At 41.6% G+C, this 16216-nt stretch overlaps 1 protein-coding gene across 3 annotated transcripts in view; it reads right to left on the reverse strand.

Moving 5' to 3' along the window:
* Positions 1-16216, reverse strand: part of DSP (desmoplakin) — a 48710-nt gene that overhangs the window by 22755 nt on the left and 9739 nt on the right. For all 3 annotated transcript variants that reach the window (XM_007524251.3, XM_016188631.2, XM_007524252.3), the window contains exons 2-9: positions 13966-14068; positions 9961-10109; positions 9090-9264; positions 4040-4168; positions 3011-3061; positions 1600-1761; positions 1107-1211; positions 347-442 (exon numbers count right to left, since the gene is read on the reverse strand). In XM_007524251.3, coding sequence (XP_007524313.1) covers positions 347-442; positions 1107-1211; positions 1600-1761; positions 3011-3061; positions 4040-4168; positions 9090-9264; positions 9961-10109; positions 13966-14068 — 970 coding nt within the window. The remainder of the gene's footprint in view (positions 1-346; positions 443-1106; positions 1212-1599; positions 1762-3010; positions 3062-4039; positions 4169-9089; positions 9265-9960; positions 10110-13965; positions 14069-16216) is intronic.

The raw sequence follows: 16216 nt of genomic DNA on the forward strand, positions 1-16216 counted from the left end.
ATCTAATCCAAGAGACTCTTTGGTAACCAGATTACCACCAATCATTTCCCTCTAAGCTAAGAAAAACTAATAAACAATATTTATGCAACATTATCATGAGTATTTCTATGACTATAATACAAACTATATTATAACATGTATAACATAAATACATATTTTATAAGATTGTTCTTATAAGTGGATTTTAAAATAATAGCATAGCTAATATAGTATTAGTACTTATAAATACTACTACTATACAATAATAGCATTTGTGCAGTATTTTGGAGTTTGTCTCCAGTGCTTTTTAAAGAACATTCAAAAGGTGTTAAGATGTAAAAATGCATAAATGAACAAATGCCAAAACCTGAAAGTAGGCAGCATTCTCTTTGAGATGAACATCGATGCATTTGGTGATCTGAAGAATCCAGCTCCACTGTGTCTGCAGAGTGTCCATATAAGCCTGAAACAAGAGAGCACACATTGGCCACCTCACCGTCACTAAGCATACTTGTGCCAGGGACAAGGAAGCTCTAATAAGATATATGAAACAAATTTCATCTCTTTGAAAATCAAACAAACTTTATTTTTCCCCAAGAAAGAAGGGTGAAAGAAAGAGGGGGGGAAGGGTGTAGGGGAAGAGAAAAGATATTATAATTCTCTAATGGGAATGTCTTGGTATGGTAGAAATTAAACTTAAAACCAGTTTTGACAAATAGATGTCATCAGTAATATTGGTCAAAACATTCACCCAAATAGCCCAGCAGTCATTAAAGTCAATTCTTGATCACAGCCCACAGTAAACTACAGCCTTGGGGCCATATCTAGCCCTTGCCAGCATTTATAAATAAAGTTTTATGAGAACACACATTTATTCACTTACATAGTCTCTATGATTGCATCCACACTACAATGGGTTGGCTTAAGCCAGAGACCACAAGCCATTCAAGTCTAAGTTATTTATTACTTAGTCAAACACCTTGCCACCTGGTCTATGGTGTTGATCCCAAATTATACAGTGACTTTGTTTTACTTAATGATGAAGAACAATCATTCATTTGTATTGTCTACCTACAGACACTAGCTTCCTTTGTTTCCTATTAAAAATCTAACCTCATGAAGCCTACCTCAATTTTGTCGGAGGCTGGATGTTGATTAAGGACAAGTTGGTCACTTTCTTGTTTAAGCTTATTGAGCTCTTTTTCCTTAACTTCCAGTTGACTCATGCGTATCTGTGAAAGAGAAATAAATCCTCAGCACAAGCCCCCACAGCCTTCCACCAAACTTCAAGGAAGTTAAATGCAAAACCACATTTTGGAATCAAATCAAAGAACCATACAATGTTTTCCTCAAGACTGAAAACACGTTTCAGGCTGGAAAGAACGTTGGGGATGGTACAGGAGGAGGCTGGGGCCAGACTGGTACTGTGGCTTGTCCAAAGTCATAAAGTGGATCCCACTGTAATCCACCTAGCAGTACAACATACTTAAAGCCTCCTGAACATCTGGAATGAGTTTTTGATAGTCACCACTGAGACTGGGTGGCCAGGAAGTGACACCAGGATGACTTGGTCATTCCCCCTGCTTATGCAAGCCCCGCAGGCCACAAAGGGACCCTTACAGAGAAGGCCTCCTGCTTCTGGGCAATGTTGGTGTTTCTGTCGCTCCAGTCATACAGCAGTTCCTCCTCCTCACAGTCGTTGATCCACATGATCTCTCGGGAGGTGGCCTGGATGATGCTCTGCAACTGCCGCAGGTGGTCCATCCTCTCAAAGGATGCTTTCTGCAGGGGCAGTGCAAAGGCAGCAGGGCTTAGCAACGTACATTCATATGCTCTCTTCACAGCTGAGAGAAAAAACTGTGGGCTTTCTTTTACCGAGACTTTCCCTCAGATCTAAACCATGAGCCACCTGCAGTCTCTAACTGGCTACATGTTTCCTCTCCCAGGTAAATTGGCTGCTAGCCCCCACTTTCACTGCTTTCACTAAGAGTCTAAAAGGCACTATCACATGACACTTAGCATACAAACCGAGCAGTGCCAGGTGCCATCTTTAGGGGAAAAAAATCTTTGAAAATTCAGTAAATATTTGTTTTATGTACCAAAGCAGTGCAATGAATGAACCTTAAATAAATTTAAATGAACTTTCAGACTACAAGACAAATGAGTATTTACCAGACGGGAAGGAGGAAGGGAGTGATTTAATCAGGTAGTCAGTTATATGCTAAAGGATGGGTTTGAAATTTTAGTGGTGAATGTATTATGATATGTACAGATACAGATTTATAATGATGCACCTCTGAAATTTATATAAGCCAAGTAATAATGTTGTGATGCAATGTTACTCCCATTTGTTTTTACCGCCACCAGGATTATCAGTGGGCCTTGGTGTATATATGATGAATCCACTGATCCTTTTCAGTTATTGACACACACAAAATCTCTTTTTTCTTTCCTTTCTTCTGTCTCTCTCTTTTGATAGAGAAGAGAGAAATTGAGAGGGGAGGGGGAGGGATGGAGGGAGGGAGAAAGAGAGACACCTGTAGCACTGCTTGAACTCAGGTCCTGTGAATGGTAATGTATGTGCTCTACTGGGTGCACCACCACCTAGCCACCTCCAATAAATTTTTGAAAATAAATAAAAAATGGGTTGCAGAGGTGAGGTGACTCAACAGAGAGAATGCATGTCTCACATTTGTGGGACCCAGGGTTCAATCTCCACCCCAACATAAAAACAAGAAACACAAAAACAAGTAGAACATCGTAAATGTCAGGACAGTGTTCTAGTATCTTCCCCACACAATAACAACAACATAAAATTAACAAATTAATCTAACAAAATAAAAAGTAATAACCCACTTCCAGAAGAAAGATAGTAATTGCCCTAAAATGGGCATTGATTGACAGGTCCCCATATGACTTCTAGGCCCTTCCAGCATTGTCAGCCATCATTAGTTGTGACACAAGCCCTAATACTGTTACTTCACTGTTGAGTTAAACTAAACACACAGACCTCAGAAGTCAGTCCACTTACCAGTAGGTTCTCATACTCCTCCTCCAGTTGGTAGATGGCAGATTTCTCACGCTGCAAGACAAGAGGCAAGAGGCAAGAGGTTAATCCATCCCTGTGTGGTCTAATAGGAAGCAGCCCTTCAAGCTTCTACTCCTCTGATGCTGCCTCCCCCCCACACCTCCAGAGAATAATGCCCTCTCGGTGAAACTCTTTAACCCAGTGACTTTCCCCAGATGCCATCCTGAAAGTAAAAGACAGCACGGCCATGGAAAAGTTCACTTGTTCCAAAACCACGCAAGTCTGAAAATATGATTTAGGGCTGCCTGGATCTTAGAGAGGAGAGAAAGAAAAGTGGTGGGCAAAGTAAAGCACAGGAGAAATTTGGGAGAATCTGGTCAAAATTTATGAATGTGGTATATGAACCAAACCCTGAAAGCCAGATAAGTATTTGATGCTGATTCCCCAGCTGATCAGTTAACCAGTAAGTTATGTAAGGAGGAGAAAGAACTTTCCTTTATGGAAATACACTTAAGTACCACATCGGAAAAGATTCACAAAGACATGAGACTATGATTGGTGCATGTTTTTTTTTTCCATTTGAAGGAGTGGGTGTTCAGTCCTCTACAGAAGTAGCTGTGTGTATGTCTTTGGCCTTTTGCTAAATGCTCCCTTGAGCAGTAATGGAGTCTCTCTCTGATCTCACTTCCCTACAACTTAGGAAAATTTTCAGTCTCACGAGAAAGAAGTCACAAAAGGCAGGTGCTGGCACACCTGGTTGAGCGCACGTTACAATGTTCAAGGACCCAGGTTCAAGCCCACAGTCCCCACCCATAAAAGGCAAGTTTCACAAGAAGTGAAGTGCTACAAGTATCTCTCCTTCTCTTTCCCTATCTCCCTCTCCCCTCTTAATTTCACTCTGTCTCTATCCAGTAAATAAGACTACACAAAGAAACCCTAGACTAATGTTTCAGAGGAAGCTACTTGGGATCAGTAGTAACACACTCCTCCTGAATGTTTTCTGAAGGCGCAGATACATGTCACAGTGCGTACCAGGTCGGCTTTGATCTTGTCCAGCTGCCAGCGGTAGTCCCCAATGGCATTGTGGATGCTCCTGTGACTGTTGATGTGCTGCTCCACCGAGCCCAGGTCCACACCCCAGGCCACCATGTCCATCTCCGCCTGCAGGGGGAGAAAGCCCTTGTTTCTCGTTCTTTGTTTCTGACCCAGCTTATCAACAGCATCCAAGTCAAAGGAACACACACACACACACACACACACACACATATAGTTTCCATGCAGATAAAACTGAACCTTCTGTATTTGGAAACAAACAAACAAATGAAAAAATACTCTTTAGGCTTGGGACATCCCAACAGTTGATGGAGGTGGTCAGTACTTACCTAAACTGGTGTGACAGCAGGCCAAGATGGACTGAGATGATTCAAAAAAAAAGTCTTCTTTTTTCTTTTTTTTTAATTGGGGGATTAATGTTTTACATTTGATAGTAGTACAATAGTTTGTACATGCATAACATTTCTCAGTTTTTCACATAACAATAAAACCTCAACTAGGTCCTCTGTCATCCTTTTTGGACCTGTACTCTCCCCCCCACCCACCCAGAGTCTTTTACTTTGGTGCAATACACCAACTCCAGTTCAGGTTATACCATGTCTTCTAATCACCAAAACTTTCTGTGTAAATGGAAATACATGAGTATAGATAACATTCATGTCTACATATTAAATATTGTTGTAATATACTATAGTAGGTTCTTTTTTTCAGTTATTTTAAATGTTCAGTGAGAACAGTTCTTTAAATTCAATAGTCCAAGTATGCACTGCTTTCTAAGCAAAGGAGCCTGAAACTCCTTCACTATTTATTTCTCTAAATTGTTTTGATCATGAAGATCATTGCTGACTCTTTAAATCCAGCATTTAGCTGGGGACATGGCACAGTGGTTTTCACAACAGATGTTTATGCCTGAGGCTCAGGCCCATAGGTACTACCATAAGCAAAGCTGAGAGTAATAAAAACATTTTGGGGGACACAGGTGGTAGCACACCTGGTTAAACACACACATTACAGTGCACAAGGACCCAGGTTCAAGCCCCTGGTCCCCATTTGCAGAGGGGAAGTTTCAGAAGTGGTGAAGCAGAGCTGCGAGTGTCTCTCTCTTTACCTCTCTATCCCCAACTCTCCTCTCAATATCTGTCTCTATCCAATAATAAATAAAAATTAAAAATATTTCTTAAATGGGCTAGGGAGACAGCATAATGGTTCTTCAAAAATATTACTTAAATCCAGTTTTATCACTATTATCAAGATGAAAAACTCAAGGTCCATTTCAAAGAAGTTACTTTATAAACGAACTTTGAAATGCATATGTATATGTACATATACATGATATATAAATGTATATATATGCCTTAATTTCAATTACTATTGGCAATACTAAGGTTGTATGTTTATGTTCATTTTTAAATTTATTGTTGTTGTTTACCATCAGGGTTATCACTGGGATTCAATGAGTCCACCAACATTCCTGGCTGCCAGCTTTCCTTTCTTTCTTTTTACAGAAACAGAGAAATTGAGAAGGAAGGGAGAGATAAAGAGAGACAGTTGTAGCACAGCTTCACCACTCACAGATTTTGCCCCCTCCAAGTGGAGACCAAGGGCTTGAACCCAGGTCCTTCCTCATGGCCATGTGTGTATTCTACCAGGTGTGCCACTGCCCAGTCCTGTATGTTCACTTTTCAAATTAAATCTGACTTTCTAATTTGTGTCTTCATTACTTCACACTTAAGAATGCTGCGTAATAAAAACCTAACATGCTATTCCAGCAGTTTCATACTGTGGGAAGTCTACTATATCATCTTTGTTCTGCATGAGCTCACAAACATTGCCAAATCACCTGTGTCATCCTGTCACCCTGCCAAGGGCAAATAATCCATCTGGATCTCGGCGAGGACACACACACACACACATTGTTCTAAGCCACCTCCGTATTCCCAGTCATTTGGCAGGCCTTTAGAAAGCTAGCCATTCAGTGCCTGACAATAAAGCCTCTTTGGGACTTTGCCCCTACACTCCCCAAGTTCAAGGCGGCTAGAAAACAGAAACAGGTGTGTAGCTGGGCATGAATAAGAGGCCTGGACTCTATTGTACCCTCATTACCAGCCAGAGGTATGCTGTCTGACCCGACCAGCAGCAGGAACATGTCAGGGAGACAAAGCCTGGGACACAGTAAGTGTGTTGGACACTGCTCCCTTATCAGTGGGCCTCTGCCTCTCCTGGGAGTGAGAGGAGAAATGCAGGCTATTCTTGGAAGCAGAGGGGAACAGAGGGAAAGATCTGGACTGTCCAAGTGTCAATCAGCAGAAGTCAAAAACCAGGAAAGAGCTCACTGCTGTGAAAAGCCATCAACTGCATCTGCTAGAAAACAACCCCTCCCCCTTATAAGGACCTAGCGGGGGTTGTATTGTTATGTGGAAATGTTATGCACATGCAAACTATTGTATTTTACTATCAACTGTAAGCCATTAATCCTCCAATAAAGAAATTAAAAAAAAACCCTCACACCCCCATCCCCAAGACAGAAAACTGAATCCAAATGAAAGTCCTCTGTTCTGAAATTTTAAAACTTTGAGCCTTTTGCTACAAAGAATTTTTACAAAGTTACATTTAACATAAACACAGAAAACGATGAGCTTTTATTTTCTGTAATTGTCACAGTGACTACAGAGAAATGAAGAGGGTTGTTATCTTCTAAGTCATCTGGTCCAGAGGCTGTTTTCAGCTAGCATGGCCCAATCCTAATGCTGTGTAGTTCGAACCCCATCAGCTTTACACAGCTGTGCTCTGACCTCCATTCCACAGAGGTCAAAGCGCCACCCTCCCCCTCCTGCCTGAGCAGGATATTTATCACAAGTCAAACACAGCAATTAACCCCACGCTGCTCTGCATAGAAACTTGGCACTTGTGCATTAGTATCTGGTTTCTTTCAATAATATCTATTTTCGGGAACCTGGAACATAATTTCTGTGTTTTTGGAATGAAATCAACACGTAGGAAATATGAGTGCAAAGATTAGAAGAAAACCCAACAAGCCAGTCTTCTTTCCTTTCTTTCTCACACACTCTCTTTCTTGCTTTGACAGAGAACTTGAGAGGGAACATGTGATAGAAAGGGAAAGAGACAGAAACCTGTAGCACTGCTGCATCACTCTTGGAGTTTTCCCCCTACAGGTGGGGACTGGAGGCTTGAACCCAGGTCCTTAGGCAGGGTAACGCATGTGCTCAACAAGGTACACCACCAACTTGTCCCCTTTAGCTTTTTTTTTTCTATTTTCTTCTTTTGTCCTTGTTGTGGGTACTGTTATTGTGTTACTGTGTTACTATGGTTACTGTGTTACTGTTGTTATAGCTTTTGTTGTTGCTGGATAGGACAGAGAGAAGTCGAGAGAGGAGCGGAGACAGAGAGAAAGATAGACACCTGCAGACCTGCTTCACCGCTTCTGAAGTGACTCCCCTGCAGGTGGGGAGCCAGGGGTTTGAATCGGGATCCTTTACACCATGTGTACTTAACTCGCTGCACTACCACCCAACCCTCCCCCTTTAGCTTTTTTTAAAAAATTATTTATTATAATTGACTCTTCTCTCCAGTGAACCTCACCTTCTGCATAGTATCCCATGTTCTTATAAAGAGTGAAAGAAAAAGCAGATTGAATGGACTTAGTCCCATATGGTCTTACCATGAAGGAAGGAACATACACAGGAAAATTGTGAAGTGGTTGCGAGGCTTTAGAAGCACTGCTAAGTTGAATTAAGAACAAATAAGAGAACCAGTATTTTCTTCCAACAACAACCACTTCATATCACAAACAGTCTCTCTATAATTACCATTCTAACACATCCACCCCTCAAGAAAAGGATGCTTCATTAATACCAGGTTTTCATTATAAAACTCCTATGTACATGATTATCGCCTATTTCCACTGGCACCTGTTCATTATGGGATGTAACTACCACAGAAGGCAACAAAACAATAATTAGCATTGGAAAAATGTTCTGCAGAAACCTCAGTCCAAGGAAAAAGCTCGGCACATACCTGTGTGGCCGTCATTCCCTTCACTCCCACAGTAGTGGTGTGATGATTGCACAGGAGACAACTGACACTTGAGAAGTATCAGGTAAGCCACCAAGGAGCCCAAACCAGAATATCCAGTTCTATGGTGTTTCCAGATCCCTCAGTTTGTTAACATTTTAGATGAATCTCCCTGCCCCCCTCTTTTTCCCCCCTTAAGGTCACCACTCTAGTAGAATCATGAAGCTTTGCTTGTTTATTTGTTCATGTTTGTTGGTGGTGTGTTGGCACCGGAGCTTTACCATTCTTGGTCGACTCTTTCAGATAGAAAGACCAGAGACAGAGCTAGACAGACAGGAAGATAGCATAGCATCAAAGCTTCCTTCAGTAAAACGGAGGCCAGACGGGAACCTGGGTCATGCACTATTCAAGGGAGCTATCTTGCTGAGTCAACAATAAAGATTTTAAACTCCCACACAGACTTGCTAGTTATAAATAGTAAGTGCTCACTCTACAAAATCCTCTTGAAATTTAGTTATCTGAGACCACAGAATTAGCTCAAGTTTGAGTCCCATATGGGGAATGCTACAATGGCTGTGGGGAGCTCCAGTGCTGTCATGTCATCTCTCCCTTTCTGTCTATCAGTCTGTTTGTTTCTTTCTACCTGGGTGAAAAGAATTGTCTTGAAGAGATGAAATTGTATGCACAGGGGGCCCAACACTCCCCCTTAGAAATTTAGTTACATAAATTAATTTGAAAAAATACAAAGATTTATTAAATTCTACCTGTGAAATAGTATCTGTGTGATAAAGTATGACTATAAATCCATAAGTTTCTGAGATAGTTGTCTGAAGTTTCATTTATTCCCAAAGAGAAGCCTTTACTTTTAAATCTTATGTAATGAAAACAATGAGTTACTGCTGCTTGCAAAATCTGGATGGTTCAGTGGTCAGCCCCTGGGACTGGCCCTACCTTAGACCCTGAGCATTTGAGAACCAGCTTTCCGGGAGCTTCTTACCCTCTGCTGCCGCATCCACCCAAGACACTCGCTGGTGAGGCGCTTAGTGAACTCATCCCAGCCAGAGCCACTCTGGCAGGTGTAGCCACCACCGCCCTTGGAGCTGGCCCTTCGGACGCGAGGCACACTGATAGCTTTGTAGAGGGCCCGCATCTGCTCCTGGAGCTGAAGCAGTCTGGAAGGAGAGGAGAGCAATTAACATCATTGCTGGAAGACAGATTACAAAGACATATTCTAAGCAAACAAACCCTTTTCTGAGTCTCCTGTGTATTAATACAGGCAAGTGGCATTTGATGACATTTCAGTCACCAACAGAAAACATACACCATGAGAATCCCAACAGCCCAGGTGTGCTGTAATTACACTTCATGGAATTCACACGGCACCACCTAACGATAATTTCTTAGAATGTGCCCCCATCGCTATGCCACAGTGAGTATAGTACAGTAGACAAATATTTTACTTGAAGATTTGTTTTCTTTAATGTATGCCTTGACTCTTGATCATGTAGAAAAAGCTAAATATCATAATGCTCAAAGCCTGAGAGCTCAAAGACATTCCAGTAGCCTTTGCCTAACCTATCTTTGCTTTCTCATACGTTTAACTGTAAACTTTCTAATACCTTGGGCCAAAGGTTTTAAGCTGCACTTCCAATTCTGTATCTATTAACCCAGTTAACAGATATTTATTTGGTTTGATATTAGGATATTAAAGTAAAATGCAAAAAGAAAAGAATGTTTCTTTAGCTACACCTAAATAAGGATCCATTACGTTGCTCTTCCTTCCAAGAAAGAGCAGGCTCACGGGGCTGCATGTATGCAGGTGTAGACATTCTCTTTGTGGCCCACCCATGCCCACTTCCAGACCATACCTTTTCTGGTATGCATCACAAGGTTGGCCCATCTGCCGCATCTCTCTAATCAAGCTATCGGTAATTTCCATGTTCTCGTTGGCCTGAGCAAAGCACTCATCCAGTTCTCTGCTCCGGGACAGTTGTATTCCATCTCCATATTTCAGTTCCTGCAGGAAAACAGTGACATGAAGGGAACACAGTGAGGGAAAGAGGCACGTGGCTGAATGGAAGCAAAAGTTAGTGTAAATTTCAATCTCATATTTTCCTCCCCCACTGCTGTTAACATTTCTAATTAAAAATTACCTTCCTATTTTTTTAATTTATTTATTGGGTAGGGGAGATAGCATATTGGTTATGCAAAGAGACTTTCAAGTTTGAGGCCCCAGAAGTCCCAGGTTCAATCACCTACAACACCATAAACCAGAGCTGAGCAGTGTTGTGTTAATGGAAATAATGATAAAATAAAATAAATTATTTATTTACAGGGGGTAGAAAGAGAAGAATAGTAACAGTTTAACTCATGCTAATTCACAGGATTTTTAAAATCATATTTGCTGATGGCTAATCTTTTCCTCTAATGTATTAAATTCCAGTGTTTCATATTTATACTAATCTGTCATCTAACAGGAATTCCACTGCGGTCAGAACATGTGCTGTTTTTATACCGTGCAAGGTCTTTTGGACAAGCTACTTGTCTTTCGCCTTCTAAACAATCACTCTTCATGTCTTCAAAAGAAAACTCTGTCAAGACTGTTGTATTAAGTCACCTGACTTTCTTCTTCTAGCGTTTGCCCTTCTTCCATAGCCAGTTAACAGCGTCAGGTTGAACCTGAGTTTCTGATTCTCATACTTAGATAGTTCCATAAGCTGTCATTTTAGGGGCAACTGCCAATGGGTACTTAAGACTGCTACTACTTTTACATTTCATGTGACTGTCATTATATCAAAATCAAAAGCTTAAAAAAAAAAAGGCTGGTTAAAGAAGACAGCATAATGGTTATACAAATGAGTTTCATACCTGAGATTTTAAGGCCCCAGGGTCAATCACAGCACCACCATAAATCAGAGATGAGCAGTGCTCTGATCTGTCTGTATCTATCTTTCCCTCTGTATCTCTCTCATTAAAAATAAAATATTTTTTAAAACTAAGAAAACCTCCACCACATGCTAAGGGCCTCTACTTCAGTAGAGGGCCCTTCCATTGTGTGAGCTTCCTCTAGAATTTTATAATGCTGCCTTCATTAGGCTTCAGTCAAATGAGTCTTAGTTCTCTCTTTTTAATTTTTTTATTAGGGGGCTTAATAGTTTACAATAAAATAAAAACAGTAGTTGTTGATGCATATATAGCATCTCTCAGCTCTCTCTTATTACTCTAAACAGAAATGCTAGCAAATATTCTATATTTCCCTAACATTACTGAACTTCATCTCTGGCATTATGCTATTCCACTGCAGAATACTGTGCCCCAGTATGGTTCCGTAGCCCCCATGTCCACTTGGTCGATTCCAAATTATATTCCTCCATGAGGATAATTTCTGGAACCATCCATTCCACCCCGGTTCCATGGCTGCCAGTTCTTAGCAACATTGCCCCGCCAGATATTCGTAGGGATGCGGCATCATCTAAGTTCATTTCCCACGTCTATGCTCGACCGGACCTGCCAATATACGCAGATATCTTTGCCCACCCTGTCCAACGCTTGAAGTCTCGTCACCCAATCTGGTCCCCTACGCCTACACTGAACTTCTCTGTTCCAGACTCTTGGAAACAGAGTTGGCAGTCAGCTGAGGTAAAGAACAAACACCTCATCACAGACCCCTGCAAGCGTCAACCCGGCTTTGACCTAGCACGTTATGATTGGGCCCTCCTCAATCGCTATCGAACAGGCCATGGCCGGTGCGCCGCTATGTTCCATCGCTGGGGAGCCAGAGACGACCCGAACTGCCCCTGCAGCTACAGACAGACTATGACCCACATAGTCAACGACTGCCACCTCTCCAGATTCAAAGGAGGTCTCGAAACTTGACATCAGGCTCAACCTGACGCTGTTGACTGGCTACGGAAGAAGGGCAAACGCTAGAAGAAGAACTGAACTTCAATGTACATAGACAACAATAAACTGAATACACTGATGCCATGTACACTTTTTTTTTTTTGCTTCACAACTTGTGAAGCAACCCCCCCCCCTGCAGGTGGGGGTTTGGGGCTCAAACTGGCATCCTTATTCAGGTCCTTGCGCTCTGCACCATGTGCACTTAACCTACTGCACTACCACCTTGGCCCTCCACCATGCACACTTTTAAGAATACATGTACAAAAGATGACAAGATGGTGGAGGGTATGGTACGCTGACACTTATGTGGAAATAAGAAAGTGAAACATAAGACAACAACAACCCTGTAAATCATCATTTTTCTCCCACCAATAAAATGATTTAACAACAAAAAAAAGTCTCCAAGCACTATAAATTATGTCGAAGTCTACAATATGTTTAGACACATACGTGCCTATTTTGCTCTCTGTAAAGGAAGTACAACACCATGTGGAATAATAGTAATGAAATTACCTGAACTAGAGTCAAGCAAGTGTGCTAAGCTCCAAATGGGACCAAAATTGTTGATATATGATATGAACCAGAATTAGAACTCAGATAAAATTGAAAACTAAAAAAACAGTACATTAAATAGACTCTCAACAGAACCTATACATTCACTTGTTTGAAATCCCTCCTTTTAAATTTTGTTAAAATTATCTTTACTTATTTATTGGATAGAGACAGCCAAAAATCAAAATGTCAAGGGAAGATAGAAAGAGAGACACTTGCAGCACTGCTTCACTACTTGCAAAGTTTTCCCTCTGCATGTAGGGACAGGGGGTTCGAACCTGGGTCCTTGAAAACTATAACATATGCGCTCAACCAGGTGTGCCACCACATGGCCCCAATCTCTCCTTCTCATACAAGCTTATTAATGAAGTTACTCTGTGACAAGCCAGATTCCTTACCTAACTTCTGCAAGTGTCAGAACAGAGACTGGCACTCTCTCCCTTTGCTAAAGAGCAATAAAACTAGAGAGAGACAGTAACAGTGGTTTTCAGTCCCACCATAATTTTGGGGGGAGAACATAATGAAAGAAAGAGAAAAGAAAAGAAAGGAAGGGGAGTCGGGCTGTAGCGCAGCGGGTTAAGCGCAGGTGGCACAAAGCACAAGGATCGGCATAAGGATCCCGGTTCGAACCCCGGCTCCCCATCTGCAGGGGAGTTGCTTCACAGGCGGTGAAGCAGGTCTGCAGGTGTCTATCTTTCTCTCCCCCTCTCTGTCTTCCCCTCCTCTCTCCATTTCTCTCTGTCCTATCCAACAACAACAATAATAACTACAACAATAAAACAACAAGGGCAACAAAAGGGAATAAATTAAAAAAAGGAAAAGAAAAATCTTTTCACAAAAAAAATTATCATAGAACCCAAAAGTTGTAAGCCTGCTTTGATGAAATCCTATGCATCTTAGTGATATCAAGAAATACTGTGTGGCTCTTACAAATGTCAAAACTCTCCATTTCCAGTTGCTTATTTTTCTTTAAAAAAAAATCCCCAAATACAAATATTGTCACAACTCAATCATTTTTTTTTCCTGGAGAAAAACATCAAGTTGAGGGTGTGCATCATAATTCAGCACAAGGTGACATAAACATGCCAGGCTACATTTCTGGGAAAAGAAAGCATTACCACATGGCATATATGACAACAGCTTGCTGCAACCCCACAGGGGTGGCAATCTGTAGTACAAACATTTGTGTGTGGTGGGGAGGGAGGGAAACTGTGTGAAAACAGGTTCATGTTATGCCAGTATTACAAATAGCTTGAAAGGACATGTCCCTGTATAGTCTGTTTCAGAAAAGATTATGCCTAAGTGCTTAGGACAGTGGTGAGCAAGGATACAGAGGTGGGTGCTAAGCAAAAGAATCAAATGCAGATGTGGGGGGGTGTTTGCAGAGGGTCATTGGTGCAGTGGGAGGAATGGCTTACCGGCTGTACAATCAGCTCTGCCCGCATCAGACAATCTGAGCAGCTCTGCAGCAGGTCCTGAATGGTGTTCTGGTTCTGATGTCTGGATATTGTTCCTGTTTGACTGTGATGAGACAAGCACAGAGAAGGCAAGCATGAGACTCATATTCAGAGTGGCACTACCTTTAAATTTCCAGAAGAGCTATACAAAAGGAAACCAAGATATTATTCCCTGAGTGAAAATTCCTCCCTCAATGTTAAGAGGTTGTTGTATATGCTTTATGGTCTGTCATGCCCTCTTCTCATGTGTGTGTATTTGTGTGCATTTATCTGTTTCTGAACCGTTTGAGAATAATCAAATTCCATTACCCCCCCAAAAAAATTCAATATGTCTCCCCTAAACACAAAAGTATAAAGTTATATATCCATGGTATAATTATCAAAATCAGGATGTTGTAAAGCATAAAGTTGTCTAATCTACAGAAATTTTTCAAACTTTACCAGTTAGGCCAAAGCAAATTTTGCTTTCCAGGTCCAAGAGCCAATCCAAAAAATATTCCCTTGTGTTGTAGAAAATAAGGTTTCAATAGCCCATCGACCACCATCCTGCTTCTTTCTATACCATGGACCATGATTCTGAGCCACAAATACCCAAAATCCTTCCTAGGACTCCAGCAATAAGTAAGTTAGGTTGAGGAAATCAACAGGAGTTGAGAGACAAGCTAATACTACAAAAATACCTTTGCAATACCAGTAAAACTCATTACAGGTGTGCCTCCGCTTTAAAAGTTTGCCTAACACCCTCTGGCTTTTACAAAAGACCTATATTTGTCTCTGCCCTCAATAATCAAAAGAAATCCAAAGAAAATTTCCACTTTTTTTTTTAAACATAGAGACAGAGAGAATGAAGGAGAACATAGCACCAAAGTTCCCTTCAATGCAGTGGGAGCCAGGCTGGAGCCTGGATTGAGCACATGGTAAAGAAGCAAGCACTCTGCAGTGAGCTATTTCAGTTGAAGGATTTCCACTTTTACAACAAAAGGTAAGTATGTGGAAGTTGCGTAGTGGTTGTGAAAAAGACTTTCCCACATCACTATAAGCCAGAGCAGAACAGCAATCTGATTTAAAAAAAAAAAAATCAAAAAAAAATTTTTTTAAGGGCTGAGGAGACCTTGTAATGGTTATGCATGAGGCTCTGAGGTCCCAGATTTAACTCCCAAGACCACCATAAACCATGAGCAGTGCTCTGGCCTCTATCTCTGCATCTTTAACTCTCATTAAAGTAAATAAATATTTTTTTTTATTTTAAAGCAAACAAATAAGACTGTCAAGCTCCAGGTCCCTGCCTGCAGTGGAGAAGCTTCTTCATAAGTGGTGATGCAGGTCTGCAAATGTCTCTCTGTCTTTCTCCCTCTTCCTGCTCAATTCCTGTCTCTACCCGAAAAATGAGTAAATAAAATATTTTTTAAAGGGAGGGGATTAGTCAACAATTTGTTTGGCTTTATATGTTAACTCATTTTTCAAATGCCAGGTTCCAGATGCTAACATGACACCAACTGGACTTTCCTGGGCAGACCCCACCAATGTGTCCTGGAGTCCTGCTTCCCCAGAGCCCTACCCCACTAGGGAAAGAGAGACAGGCTCAGAGTATGGATGACCTGCCAACACCCATGTTCAGCAGGGAAGCAATTACAGAAGCCAGACCTTCCTCCTTCTGCACCCCATAATGGCCCTGGGTCCATGCTCCCAGAGGGATAAAGAACAGGAAAGCTATCAGGGATACAGAGAATGGGATATGGAGTTCAGATGGTGGGAATTGTGTGGAGTTGTACCCCTCTTATCTTATGGTTTTTGTTAGTGTTTCCTTTTTATAAATAAAAATGTTTTTAAAAGGGGAGATCTGAAAAAATGTGGGTTGTAGTGCATACAGAGATGAGGGTGAAGTCACAGGAATCTGGAAAATTCCTACTCTCCTTTTAGTTCAGCATCATCTGACACTGGGAAAGTCTGCTTTCTCTCTGTGCCACCTACTTGTGGTCCCTCCCTGCAAGCAAGGCACCCTAACAAGCCAGCACTAGCTGAAAGTACTTACGTGGGTGCGGACCAAGCTCTCACTGGGAACCACTCCCATGATGACATGGCCGCCCCAGGCAGGCCCGGGCACCTGTACTGCCCACCCAGCAAAACCAGAGTGCCCCACCCTGGCCCTGTGAATGCAGTCAGTCTCTTCTACTCAGAATTAAACAGGAAGTCTGCCATGCTCCTCCTGCTG

Source organism: Erinaceus europaeus, chromosome 4 (assembly GCF_950295315.1).
Source record: "Erinaceus europaeus chromosome 4, mEriEur2.1, whole genome shotgun sequence".
NCBI lineage: Eukaryota > Metazoa > Chordata > Mammalia > Eulipotyphla > Erinaceidae > Erinaceus > Erinaceus europaeus.